This window comes from Balaenoptera acutorostrata, chromosome 10 (genome assembly GCF_949987535.1).
Source record: "Balaenoptera acutorostrata chromosome 10, mBalAcu1.1, whole genome shotgun sequence".
Lineage (NCBI taxonomy): Eukaryota > Metazoa > Chordata > Mammalia > Artiodactyla > Balaenopteridae > Balaenoptera > Balaenoptera acutorostrata.
The window spans coordinates 8,193,401-8,206,664 of record NC_080073.1 but is presented as its reverse complement, the minus strand read 5'-3'; the positions used below and the strand labels follow the sequence as shown (position 1 = coordinate 8,206,664).

At 37.6% G+C, this 13,264-nt stretch overlaps 1 protein-coding gene across 5 annotated transcripts in view; it reads right to left on the bottom strand.

Annotated features, from left to right (window-relative positions):
- RAD18 (RAD18 E3 ubiquitin protein ligase) overlaps positions 1–13,264 on the bottom strand; it is a 114,406-nt gene that overhangs the window by 80,065 nt on the left and 21,077 nt on the right. For 4 of the 5 annotated variants that reach the window (XM_007192496.2, XM_057555444.1, XM_057555443.1 and 1 more), the window contains exons 3-5: positions 11,823–11,884; positions 10,566–10,636; positions 88–422 (exon numbers count right to left, since the gene is read on the bottom strand). In XM_007192496.2, coding sequence (XP_007192558.2) covers positions 88–422; positions 10,566–10,636; positions 11,823–11,884 — 468 coding nt within the window. The remainder of the gene's footprint in view (positions 1–87; positions 423–10,565; positions 10,637–11,822; positions 11,885–13,264) is intronic. The other variant, XM_057555446.1, reaches the window with a different exon arrangement.

The window sequence follows — 13,264 nt, the reverse complement described above, 5'->3', positions numbered from 1 at the left end:
TCAAAAATGCTGCTTATATATTATGTCATGTGGGATGAGAAGATTTCTCTTAAGTAAGAAAACAAACATGTGAAAATAATTTCCTACCTTTAGTAACTTGTTTCAAGGCCGATGTAGAGGGTGTCTCAGGAACACCAGCCTCTGAGAAACCTGGAGCTGATTTTTCTACGGAAGGTGTCCCTCTGGTCTTTGCAGAAGAACTCAGCTCTTTCTGAGGGCTGAATTCGCTTTCATTCTCTTTTATCAACAACTCTGACACAGAACCACCAGCTTCTCTAATCAAGAAATTCTCCATTAGCCTGCTTCCTTGCTTTAATGAATGTCTGAAGGCTACAGAAGTGTGCACTTTGGCAGCAAGGTTCTTTGATGAGGAGGAAGAAGAGATGGGTGGTGACTCTAAGGCAAACTGCAACAGATGATTCCTTGAAGCACAGAAAACATAACAGTTAATTAAGACATCAACTTCTGTATACATAATAACCTAACTGACATAAGCTGTGTTCTCAACACTTGTTTCTGTGAAATATAGAACTTACTCTATACTGACAACAAAACCAGTGTTTCTTCTAGACTAAAATACAAAGCAATAAATCTGATTTTAAAAGCAGTTCATCTGTCTATAAAAGATAATGGGAGGACTTCAGATTCTGGTCACAAAGAATAGCTCATATGAGACTTACTCTCCAACCATAAATAATTTTAAATCTAAACAGAACACATAAAACCGTCTGTAAGCATGGACTATAGTCAACATGGGTAGAAGGAACAGAGATTAGAGCTCTGGGCAAAGATCACTAGGACTGGAGGGACAGGGTGCTGGGCAGGGAGTAGCCACAGAACACCCTAAAAGTCTGCTGAAAAATGCTCATCAATTCCTGATCGTCTCCAGGGCTGGAGAAGCATAAGACGAAGCCATAGGAGGCCTGGCAGGAAGCAGATGCCGGGAAGCTGAGATTCTAAAGGTCAATGCTGGAAAGTTGTTAGAGTTTGAGCCCAGCCAAAGCTGAGAGATTTTGGTAAAGACCCTAGACGTTCAACTGAAACCCCACAAAGGCCACGGAAGGACCACACTCTAGAAATAGAAACAAAAGTGAAATAGACCAAATCTAACAAAAAACTAATTCAAACCTTGACAGAATGAAAGTGAAGAGCTAGCTAGTAATTTAACTGCATGTCAGAACAAAATTCAACATTTCTCAAAGGAAGGTAATTCACAGCCTCTATAACATTACATCCACAATGTTCAACAAACATTTAAAAATTACTAGACATGCAGAGAAATTAGCCACTAATCAAGAGATAAAATAGTCATTAGAAGCAGACCCAGAGGTGATCCGAGTGGCATTAGAAGAACTTCAAAAGAACCATGATGAATATGTTAAAGAAAAAAGAAGAAAATAGTAGACAAATGAATTTTAAAAATTGTATGCTGTAAGAGGGAATTAAAATCCATCCCAAAAAAGGATAAAACAAAGAAAATGAAACCTAGGCACATCATAATCAAACTGCTGAAAAATAAAAGAATAAAGAGAAAATCTTGTAAACAACCAGAGAAAAATAAGACACACTACCTCTAAGGCACAGTTCCCCAACCTTGGCACTATTGACACTGTGAGTCAAATAATTTTTTGTTGTAAGAGACTGTTCTGTGCCTTGTAGGAATGTCAATAGCATAACACCCCTGCCCCAGGTTGGGACAACCAAAACATAAACAGATATCACCAAATGTCCCCTGGGGGAAGAGGTAAAGAGAAAGCAAAATCACTCTCAGTTAAGAATCATGGCTCTAAGGAAATAACAGTAAGAAATATCATGGACTTGTCAACAAAATCTATGGAAGCAAGAAGATAATAGAATGATATCTTAAAAGTACAGGAGAGCTTTCCCAGTGGCACAGTGGTTAAGAATCCGCCTGCCAATGCAGGGGACACAGGTTCGAGCCCTGGTCCAGGAAGATCCCACATGCCGCGGAGCAACTAAGCCCATGCGCCACAACTACTGAGCCTGCGCTCTAGAGCCCACAAGCCACAACTACTGAAGCCTGTGCGCCTAGAGCCTGTGCTCTGCAGCAAGAGAAGCCACCGCAATGAGAAGCCCGCACACCACAACAAAGAGTAGCCCCCACTCACCACAACGAGAGAAAGCCCATGCGCAGCAACGAAGACCCAATGCAGCCAAAAATAAATAAATAAATAAATTTTTAAATTTATTAAAAAAAAGTACAGGAAAAAAAAAACACAGATGAATTCTATTCCCATTGAAAATATTCTTCCAAAATGAAAGCAAAATACATTCTCAAGCAAACAAAAGCTAAGAGAATTCCTCACCAACAGACAAGAATTACTACAAGAACTGTTCTTCAGCTTAAGGAAAATGATTGTAGATGGAAGCACAAAAAAATGTCAGCAAGGCTCGAGAAAAGGTGAATATGTGGTTAAATTCAAGAGTACTGACTTTCAAAAAGCACTAGCAATGGCTTGTGGAATTTATAACATACATGGAAGTAAAATAACATAGCAAAAAAGAGGCATTAAAATAATGCAAAAGTATTATAAAATTCTTGCATTGTTCACGACATGATAAAAGTACTAATTTATGGTTAGTACTATAATACGTTAAGGATGTATTTTGTAATTTGTTCAGTTAAGACTAAAAAGAGCAACACTAAGAAGTATAATGCAAAAACTTGAGATAAAATAATAAAAATAGTCAAAAAAAGGACAGGAAAGGAATAATTTTTTTAAAAAAGAACAAATGGGACTTCCCTGGTGGTGCAGTGGTTAGGAATCTGCCTGCCAATGCAGGGGCCACGGGTTCGAGCCCTGGTCTGGGAGGATCCCACATGCCACGTAGCAACTAAGCCCGTGTGCCATGACTACTGAGCCTGCGCTCTAGAGCCCGCGAGCCACAACTACTGAGCCTGTGTGCCACAACTACTGAAGCCCGTGCACCTAGAGCCCGTGGTCTGCAACAAGAGAAGTCACTGCAGTGAGAAGCACTCACACCTCAATGAAGAGCAGCCCCCGCTCACTGCAACTAGAGAAAGTCCATGCGCAGCAATGAAGACCCAAGGCAGCCAAAAATAAATTAATTAATTAATTTGAAAAAAAAAAGAACAAATGGACAAAGAGAAAACAGAGAGCAAGGTGGTAAACTGTAATCAATTAAATGTAATCGATACAGACTCCAGTTAAAACACAAAGCTTATCAGACTGGATTAAAAAATAAGATGCAACTGTATACTGTTTAGAAGAAAACACTTTAAATATAAAGACCCAGGAAGATTGGGAAAAAAAAGGATGGGAAAAGATGTACCATGCAAACACTAACCAAAAGAAAACTGATGTGGCAATATAGTGAGTCTTTTTAATAAATGGGGCTGGAGCAAATGAATATCTGCTGAGAAAAAAATGAATCCTGACGCTTACCTCCATCATACCTAAAAATTAACTTGAATAGGTTCATAGGCCTACCTATAAAAGCTAAAACCACAATTCTAAGAAAACATATGAAAAAATCTTTATGACCTGAGGTAGGCAAAGATTTCTTAGGCAGGATTTAAAAAAAGTTATAATCATTTTATAAAAAAGAGAAAGAGACACAGAAAGAGAGAGAGAAAGAAAGAAAAAGAGACAATAGACTGGACTTCAAAATTAAAATGTCTGTTCATCAAATGACACCCTTAGAAAATGAAAAGGCAAGCTACAGACAGGAAGGAAAATATATTTGACCAAAATACATAAAGAACCACTAATCAATAAGAAAAAGACAAACAATGCAATTTTTAAAAATTGGGTAAGAAACCAGGACACTTCACCAAAGATAAAGAGTCAATAAACACATGAAAAGGTACACTAGTCATCAGGAAATGTAAATTAAACCACCATGAGTTACCATTTCACACCCAATAGAATGCTTACAACTAAAAGGACTAACAGTACCAAATATTAACCAGGATGTGGAGCAACTGAAATTCACTGTGGTCCAATCCAACTGGAAAACCGTTTGCCAATTCCTTATAAATTTCAATATACATCTGCCCTATAAGCCTGCAATTCCATTCCTGGATATATACCCGAAGAATGAAAATAGATGCCTACACAAAGACTGCACACAAATGTTCAAAGGAGCTTTTACAATACTAGCCATAAATTGGAAACAATCCAAATTCATCAACAGATGTATAGATAAGCATATTGTGCATATTCATACAATGGATACTATTCAGCAGTAAAAAAGAAAATACCGACACAAGCAATAACGTAGGCAAATAACAGAAATAGTATGTGAAGCAAAAGAAAAGAATAAACGTATACTATATGATTCCACTTACATGAAGTTTAAGAACAATCTATGATGACAGAAACCCAAATGGTCTATGGGGGTGGGACTGACTAGAAGCAGAATAAAGAAGCCATGGTATGGAAATGTTCCATATCTTGACTATGATGGTAATGACACAGATGTATGATTATCAAAATTCAATGACCAAAATTCAAACTTACTGTATGTATTTCATTATATGTAAATTTTACCACAGTTTTAAAAAATCAAGAAATAGTAAAAATAAAAAGAGTGACAATAATTTTTAAAAATCTCACTGATATACTAATGAGAAAGGCTACAACTAGAAAGACCAGGAACAGCAACTGTTGGTGAGGCTAAGGAGCAACTGGAACTCTCATACTTCACGGTAGAAACGTGATTGTTTTAACCATTTGAAAACTAGCTTTAAAGATACCAGCAAATAAATGAACGCCTACTCTCTGACCTAGCAACTACACTTCTACATATATGCTGAAAGAAATACATGCCAAAAGATATGTACCAGAATGTTTACAGCAGTAGTATTCATAACAGACAAAAACCAGAAACAGCCCAAATGTCTATCAATATGGAAACAGGGAAAAAATAATCCATATACTATCATTTGAAATCAAAAGATTCAGAAAAAGACCAAACGCTTACCACAACGACATATTTTTTTATTGAATTTCCCTTTCTCTGTTGGCCTGAAGTCGATAAAACTACTCTATTAACACTCATACCACCTCGGGGTTAGTTACTTCACTGGGCAGGAAATAATACAAAAAGAAAAAAGCAGTAAGTATCTTATTCTGCTTTACAGTTTTACAGAAATCCACAAAAACTCTATTTACAACAAGATATCCTGCCTTATATCATATTTAATTGCCAGTCATAATCTGAATGCTTTGATCCTTTTAAATATGTCCTTAGACTAATGGGCATATCTACTATTTTCAACATTACTATTAAATATTTTTAAATGAATAATCAGGGTTGAGAGAGGGTGAGTAGATGTGTAGAAGATCAAGAACGTCCATAAGCTGATAAATGTTTAAGGAAGGTGATGTGTACCCGAGGGTTATTATACCATGTTCTCTATTTTTTATATATATTTGAACTTTTCCACAATAAAAAGCTTGAAAGTGAATAAATAAAAGCTACAGTGGGAGAAAGGTTAAAAAAAAAAATTCAGGATCTTCATCTTTGCGAGGAAAGAGAAATAAAGTAAAAGTAGAGAACCACAATCATTAAGTCTCTTTTTCTTCTAGGATGTGGATTCGGTACAAAGAAGGTTCTAAGAAAAGCTTTCATCTCATTATGACAAAGTAAAAGACATACTCTCCAACTAATGGATAAAACTATCACTGATAAATCACTTCCATGCTGCTAGACAAGTATACCTTTTCAGCTAAGTGTCTACCCTGGAGATAACTCCTTTTTGTTTTTATTCACAATTCAGATGAATTTTAGTCTTCCAATTTGATCTCTTACTTCAACACATGTCAATAAAGAACGTGGCAGACAGTTGCACCACAAGAATAAAATTATGCCCCATGCTAAAATTAAAATTCATTAACTTCTTCAGGTGCCTGCTAATCTCAGCAGTGGAAATATAATAGAGAACAAAATAGTTTCTGTCCTCATGAAGTTTACACTATAGTAAGGGAAGAGAGAATAGACACCCACAACAGATGTGAAAATTACTATGAAAAAAAAGGAAGCCGATGAAGCCGTGAATTAGGAGAGGATGAGCTTGATACTCTTTACAGGATGGTCACAGAAGACTTCACTGAGAAGATGCCTATGAAAAACACAGCCCAAGAAAGTAGAGGATTAAACTGTGTGGACATCTAGGGAAACACTTTCACTTAGAAATAACAGTAAGCACAGAGTCTCTAAGGTCAGAGTGTGATTAACATGTTTGAGAAACAGGGAGAAGGCCAGTGTGACTGGAGCTAATTGACCTGGGGGAGAGAAGTAGGCAAGGAAGTCAGGGAGCCTACTCTGCAGGGCCCAGAGGACTGCCATCGAGACAACTTGGGGTTCTGCTCCAAATGAGATAGGAAACCACATCTGAACAACATGCAGTATGACCTACTTTTTATTTTCAAGGATCGGTTTGGTTGCTGCCCTCAGAAGGACTGTAAGAGGACAAAAGCAGAGTTAAGAAGACCACTAAGAAGTAGTCACCATATCTGGGCTGACGCTGGCTTGAACAGGATAGTATTGGCATGGTGAGGGAAACTTGTCAGATTCTGGAAGGATAGCAAAGATAGAACCAATGGGATTTACTGATGGAATGACAGACTAAGTGTGAAAGAGAGGGGTCAAGGATGACCCCAAGGTTTTTTGGCCTTGAGGGAGAGAGGCGGGAGCTGCCATTTACTGAGATGAGGGAGACTGTGGGAGCAGCAGATTGGGAGTGGGGCCTGGGGGGCAGCAGAGGGAATCAGTTTAGTTCTGGTTTTAAGAGGTCCAAGCAGAGGTGTGAGATAAGCAGTTGGATATGTGACGCTGATGTCCTGGAGAGAGATCTAGCTGATATATAAATCTGGAAGCCATGAATGTACAGCTGGTATTTAAAACCATGAGACTGTTTACGGCAATGCACATACCTTAAAAATGAGCTGTGTGAAAATATTAATTCCAAAATTGATACTTAAATTGAATTGCTAATCTTTCCTTCACTTTCCATCACTCCTATATATTAAAGTGAGTTGGCATTATAACGCCTAACAGCATTCCTCACAGACATTCAAACTGGATGAATTATGGACTTTCAGAATAACTGTGACAAGAAAATCTTGCCCATTTGTTAACTATACAATAACTTTACCTCATCAGAATGTGGCTAAGAATCAAAAGTGAAAACAGGCCTCTGGGTAGACATGGGCAGTCATAAAATCCATGCAATCAAGTCCATGGACTTTGGCAACTAGTAAATGCCCCTGCAAATATTTGTTCTAATCTGGAAAATGCAAACGGCAGTCTAGGACCATTTGGTCAAACAGGCAGAGGCCCACCAAAGCACAAGGTCTCATTAGCTCCTTAGGGCACGCACATATGGATAATAGGGCAACACAATATAAATAGATAAAATATATAGATAGTAATGATAGGAACCTTTTGTTAGGTTCCTTTGTTCCAGATACAGTACTATACTATATATCTTTTAATATATTTTTTCATTTCTAATCCCTACAGCAATTCCTCAAAGTGTCAACAATATTATTCCCATTTTTCAGATGTGGAATAGAAGCCGAAAAGGATTAATATCTTGATCACACTCATATCAAAACTAGTAAGGTCAAGACTGTAACCTAATTCTGCCTGAACCCAAACCCAGTATGCTTTAAACTATACCATAAGGAAAGGTGAAATTATATTCTACATACTCTTGTGAGATGCTAAGGGAATTATCCATTATCATCTGTTTAAATTTTTATTTATTTATTTATTTATTTATTTATTGGCTGCATTGGGTCCTCGTTGCTGCACGCGGGCTTTCTCTAGTTGCAGCGAGAGGGGGCTACTCTTCGTTGTGGTGCGCAGGCTTCTCATTTCAGTGGCTCCTCCTGTTGCGGAACACGGGCTCCAGGTGCGTGGGCTTCAGTAGTTGTGGCACATGGGCTCAGTAGTTGTGGCTCGTGGGCTCTAGAGCACAGGCTCAGTAGTTGTGGCGCACGGGCTTAGTTGCTCTGCGGCATGTGGGATCTTCCTGGACCAGGGCTCGAACCTGTGTCCCCTGCACTGGCAGGCAGATTCTTAACCACCAGGGATGTCCCCGTTTAAATTTTTAAACTTGGAATAAGTACCTGTAGAAAAATTCATACTTTGATGGTGGATAAACCAAAGCAATAAATAATGCTCTATACTCTCAATTTGTAAAAAAATATAATATACATGTAGACTGGCTGCTATGCAAAAATACAAAAACAACATTTTCTTGCTTAGGTCAAGAATGATGTTCCAGGGACTTCCTTGGTGGCGCAGTGGTTAAGAATCCACCTGCCAATGCAGGGACACGGGTTCGAGCCCTGGTCCGGGAAGATCCCACATGCCACGGAGCAACTAAGCCCGTGTGCCACAACTACCGAGGCTGTGCTCTAGAGCCCGCACTGCGTGCCTAGAGCCCATGCTCTGCAACAAGAGATGCTACCACAGTAAGAAGCCCGCACACCGTAACGAAGAGTAGCCCCTGCTCACCGCAAGTAGAGAAAGCCCACGCACAGCAACGAAGACCCAATGCAGCCAAAAATAAATAAATAAATAAATAAATTCATTAAAAAAAAAAAGAATGATGTTCCACTTGGACAACAATAATCTAAATAAATTTTGTTCAATACAACAGTTTCTTAAGAACATTATTTTAAATAAAAATGAGTCAAGGGAAAAAAAAAACAAAAAACACTTGTTTCCTGAAAATAAAAGGCAAAAGTTAGAAGAAAATGTAAGATCCGCATGTCAGCCTTGTGCCTGAAAACCTCTGGAATTATTTCCAATACTCTTTTGTTATTCAGTTTAGGATATTAAATTTTTAAAAATCATAATATCATAAAATGGCAATGACAGATGGGAAGCACAGGAAGAAATAAAATCAATAAACAATATAAATAACTTACATTTTACTCATAAAATTAAACTTCCTCCCTCACTGATCTTAAACCAAATTTCGAACAAGTAATGAAACTGATTACGTTGAATTTCATCCCTACTAATTTTGCAAATGAAGTACCACAGCACTTTAGATATGACAAATGTCCAAGAAATGTTCCCCATAAAGCAATTCCAAGAAGGCAAACAGAGGGAGAAACAAATGATAAAATCCGTCCCAAATCTACAAAGAATGCTTCCTACCCCGTCACACCCACTACAAAGAATATTTAAATAGCCTATTTCTTTGGGGAGGGAGAAGAGAAGGAGAGAGCGCAATCATTCCAAGGCCTCCCTTTAAGTTACCAAAGGGTCTATGAACCCAAAGATGCTGATCATTTATCTTCAACAAACAGATGCTGTTCTTCGTAACACTCCCTTTTTCCTAGCAGGGAGGCTGTTATGCTTTCAATACCAGCTGAGGAAAAAATAAGCCATGAGATACAATTTTACTGCCTCAGAGAAAAGCAAACAGCCGATCAATTCCTTTCTAAATACATGTCTGCATCTTTTCTTATCGACTTCAATATCTAACTGGTGAAGGACTTTAAAATAAGAAAAGCAATCACTTTAATTATGAGCACCAGAGAATCTCAGAGCGTCTTAATCTAGGAAAGTATACCACCTTCTTATGACTCTGCCTAGGGAAATAACCAACCCGCTGAGTTCTAAAATGCCTTATTAGGTGAGTTCAGAGTACTAAATCTGAGCATTTTTAGTATGCAAAACAATGAAAAAATGTGCAATTCTACTGGAAGAAATCTCTTTACATTTTTAGAAGTAATGTAATGAACCTCCAAGAATGTCCCAACAAACTTGGAATTCATGTACTTAAGTATGTGAGCACCTAACTGTTAACTAAACACAATATGTTCCTAATAAAAACTCCTGCTTGGCTTGCATGATTAAAACTAAAAATAATTCAAGATATTGTCTGATAAAACATGCCTTTTTAAATCCCTCTGGGTGAGCACTGACTACCACCATCATACATTTGACAGTTAAGAAGTAAAGCTACACTTTATAAAGCACCAGCAATTACGCATTTCATGTTACACATCATTTTATACATGCTGAGCAAATCGGATTAAGAATTAATGGATTAATATATGACACAGAAACCATTATACATATATGTGTGTACACATACACATGCATATGCTACCCAGCTCTGTCCACTGAGAGGGTTTAGAAGCAATGGCACCCCAGTAACAATGAGCATACCCAGCTCCAGATCCGGATTTCTAAATGCCATTCTCCAGTAAAAGGAACCAGGGCTCCTTGGGAAAATGGTTGATTCTAACGCTGGGGCAGGGAAAATAAAAGATAAAGCTGAAGTATTTCTGAAATACTTGAAAGTAAGTGCCCAAATCTACATTTTAACTCTTGTTTTTCATAACAGGAGACTTTCTGTTAAGTAAAGGAAGAAAATCCTGTTATGATTAGATTGTCCATATGTGATTAATGACTGTTGTTGCATCCCTTCTTTTACCCCCAAATATGCAGCCCTGCATTCCCTAATCCCGAAAAGTGCACAGAGTAAAGGGGCAGACACATATAAAAGGCAAAAGCAGTTAGGGATTAGTCACAAAAGTAAATCATACCGTGCAAAATTCAAGCTTTTTACCAGTTCATCTAATACGCGGTTATTTTTCAGGTCCGGCTCTGTGACTGCCTAGAAAAGAAAAACAACAGATAGAAAAAGGTCAGAAACAATAATTAACTCGTCATAATCTTGTTTTTGAAAACGTGTGTCTCATCCTCCTGAGATTCCCCATCCCACTAAGTCTTCCAGGAAAACCTCAAAATAAAGTTCATTCATCTCATACTAATACGGAATTTTAAAACAGTGAATCATTATCTGCTGACTGGAAGTCTGATTAAAAACTCTCCAAAGCATCTGGTAAAAACATATGTACTCTGTACTAAGATAAAACCTAATATGAGCAAGAATCCTTCTTCAAAATGCCAGCACTCAGCTTTCCCAAAAATTTCTCCTGAAAAGCAGAACAGAGATGCTCTTTTAAAGTAATAACACGGGAGCCTTAGGTGCTCAAAGAGACTTTAAAAACAAGATTGGTGTTCAAGAACGCAAGAGGAAAACAATAAACCCAGTAGCTATCTAGCGTAAGTGGCATACACTTTATCTCTGTGATGATACCGTCTTGATGACAGCAGCATCCCTAGTTGGAAAGAGCTTAGACTTGGGAGCCAAACAAGTTCAGTGACATCCTGACACCATGTACCTACCAGAGGCACCAAACTAGAACCCAAACCCTTTAATTAGCCCCAGTGTCCTTTCTATCAGACCTTACTATCTCTTTTTCTTCTTTCTTTATTCCTACTTATGTTTACCTTCCCTTTTTACATACCTTTTCACCTATTTCCACTACATAAAATGCTTCATAAACTTTAACAAATTTCTTGTTTTCCCTGAAGGTCTGGTTTGGGAAAGAGGTAAGGGGCCAGTTAAGCTGAATCTCTGCCTTTTTCACAAATACTTAAACATCAATCTTTTGCAAATAAATGATCCTACCATCAGATTTTCTACCCAAGTTGAGAAATTATAAAAAGTGAGGAGCCATAAAAACACAGTTCATAAGATTTAAAGTGTGCTATGTCCTGATCTTAAAATTAGTTTTTTCTTCCTAAAATACATTTAGGTTATCAGAAATCTTTATGAAAAGTTGAACAAAGCCCAGTTGTCCATATACGTATTTTATAAGTCCTTTCTGAAATGGTCTTTGATATAGCTTAATTCAATAATTATACATCTTCCCATGGGCTTTTGTGTATACATGAAGCAGAAATATCTGCACCAATCAGTTAGTTTAAAGAAAAAAAAGAAAAGAAAAACTCACCACACAGCAAGTTGGACATTGTGTTTTATAGGACAGAAATTTTCTTATACAAAGAGAACAGTCTGCAAAAACACAAATGCAACGTAATAAATTACTTAAGCTGTATAAGACTATTGGATTCTGACTTCTAACAAAACCTGACTTAAACCCTAGAATATTTCCATCATCTAAGGTATATCATTATAATCTCAAAATTCTAGTACCTCTACTCTATCTCTACACATTTGCAAATACGATTAAATAGCATTTTTAGAGAAGGGAAACATATCAAATAATAATAATTATGAGTCCCTAGCATATCACAACTCTATAAGCAACATGTATCACTCTCTGTATCTTCCATCTGTAAAACGAAGAAAACATACATGTAAGACCTAGGATGAATTTGTATAAACATGTCAGATATCTCCACTGCCTAACATTCTAAAATATAAATTTAGAAATAAGATCTATACATGTGTTAAGAAACAATATATACCCAGATTATCAAATTAGGGATTTCTACATCTTAACTTCGTAAATGATATCCTTCATCCCACACTTTACAAATACTTTTGTGGCAGGCACTAAAGAAAGAGGGAAGATTCTTGACCTCAAGGAGTTAAAAAAGCGTGAGACAATTACAGTACAATTCAGCGTATTAAGGACAATGTATTAAGTCTTAACAATTTAAGTGGGAATTGGCATGAACTAATTCTTCACACCCAAGGCAGCATAAAATGACCTCCCAAAATGTGACTAATACAATTGTACCTTACTGGTACCATTTGCTATTGGCACAAATTCACCTTAGTGAAGGGGCCTCATTAAAGGATTCAGTTTAGTTAAGGAGAAGGAGACAGTATGATTTCAGGTACAGACATCCTGGAAGTGAACAAGTCATGCCAGCCTCAGTAAGAGCACCCAGGAACAATGAAACACATTATGAAAAAGAAAAATCAGGCAACGAGTGAAGTTCTTTGGGGAAGCAAAGACAAATAAACGAGGACTTCCAGTTTGGCATGTAAGGAGCTTGGAAGTCATCACTCCATCTAATAACACGTAAAAAGGTGAACAAACTAAAAAATCAATAATTCTTCTTAGATCCATCAGAGAAGTGACCTTATGAGGCAAACTGCTGCCTCCAAAACTGAAGAGACAGACAGGATGAATACAAAGAAATACAACTTACCAGAGCAGAAACTTCCATGGGAACCAGAGAAAGAGGTTCTGCTGGAACCAGTGTTGGCATAGGAAAATCTGAACTGTAATTCACAAATTGCTGGAAGCTCAGTGTGGACAAGTCTGAGAGTTAAAAACTCAATGGGGACCCAGACACTGGGGAGGGGAGGCCTGACAGTTATGTGAGTTTTTGCTCCAAGGGTTCTACCAGGTTCTCAAAGTGACTATCAGAAAAAAAATTCCCTAGTTCTTCTGCAGGGAGAGGAGGAAAAGTAAATCAT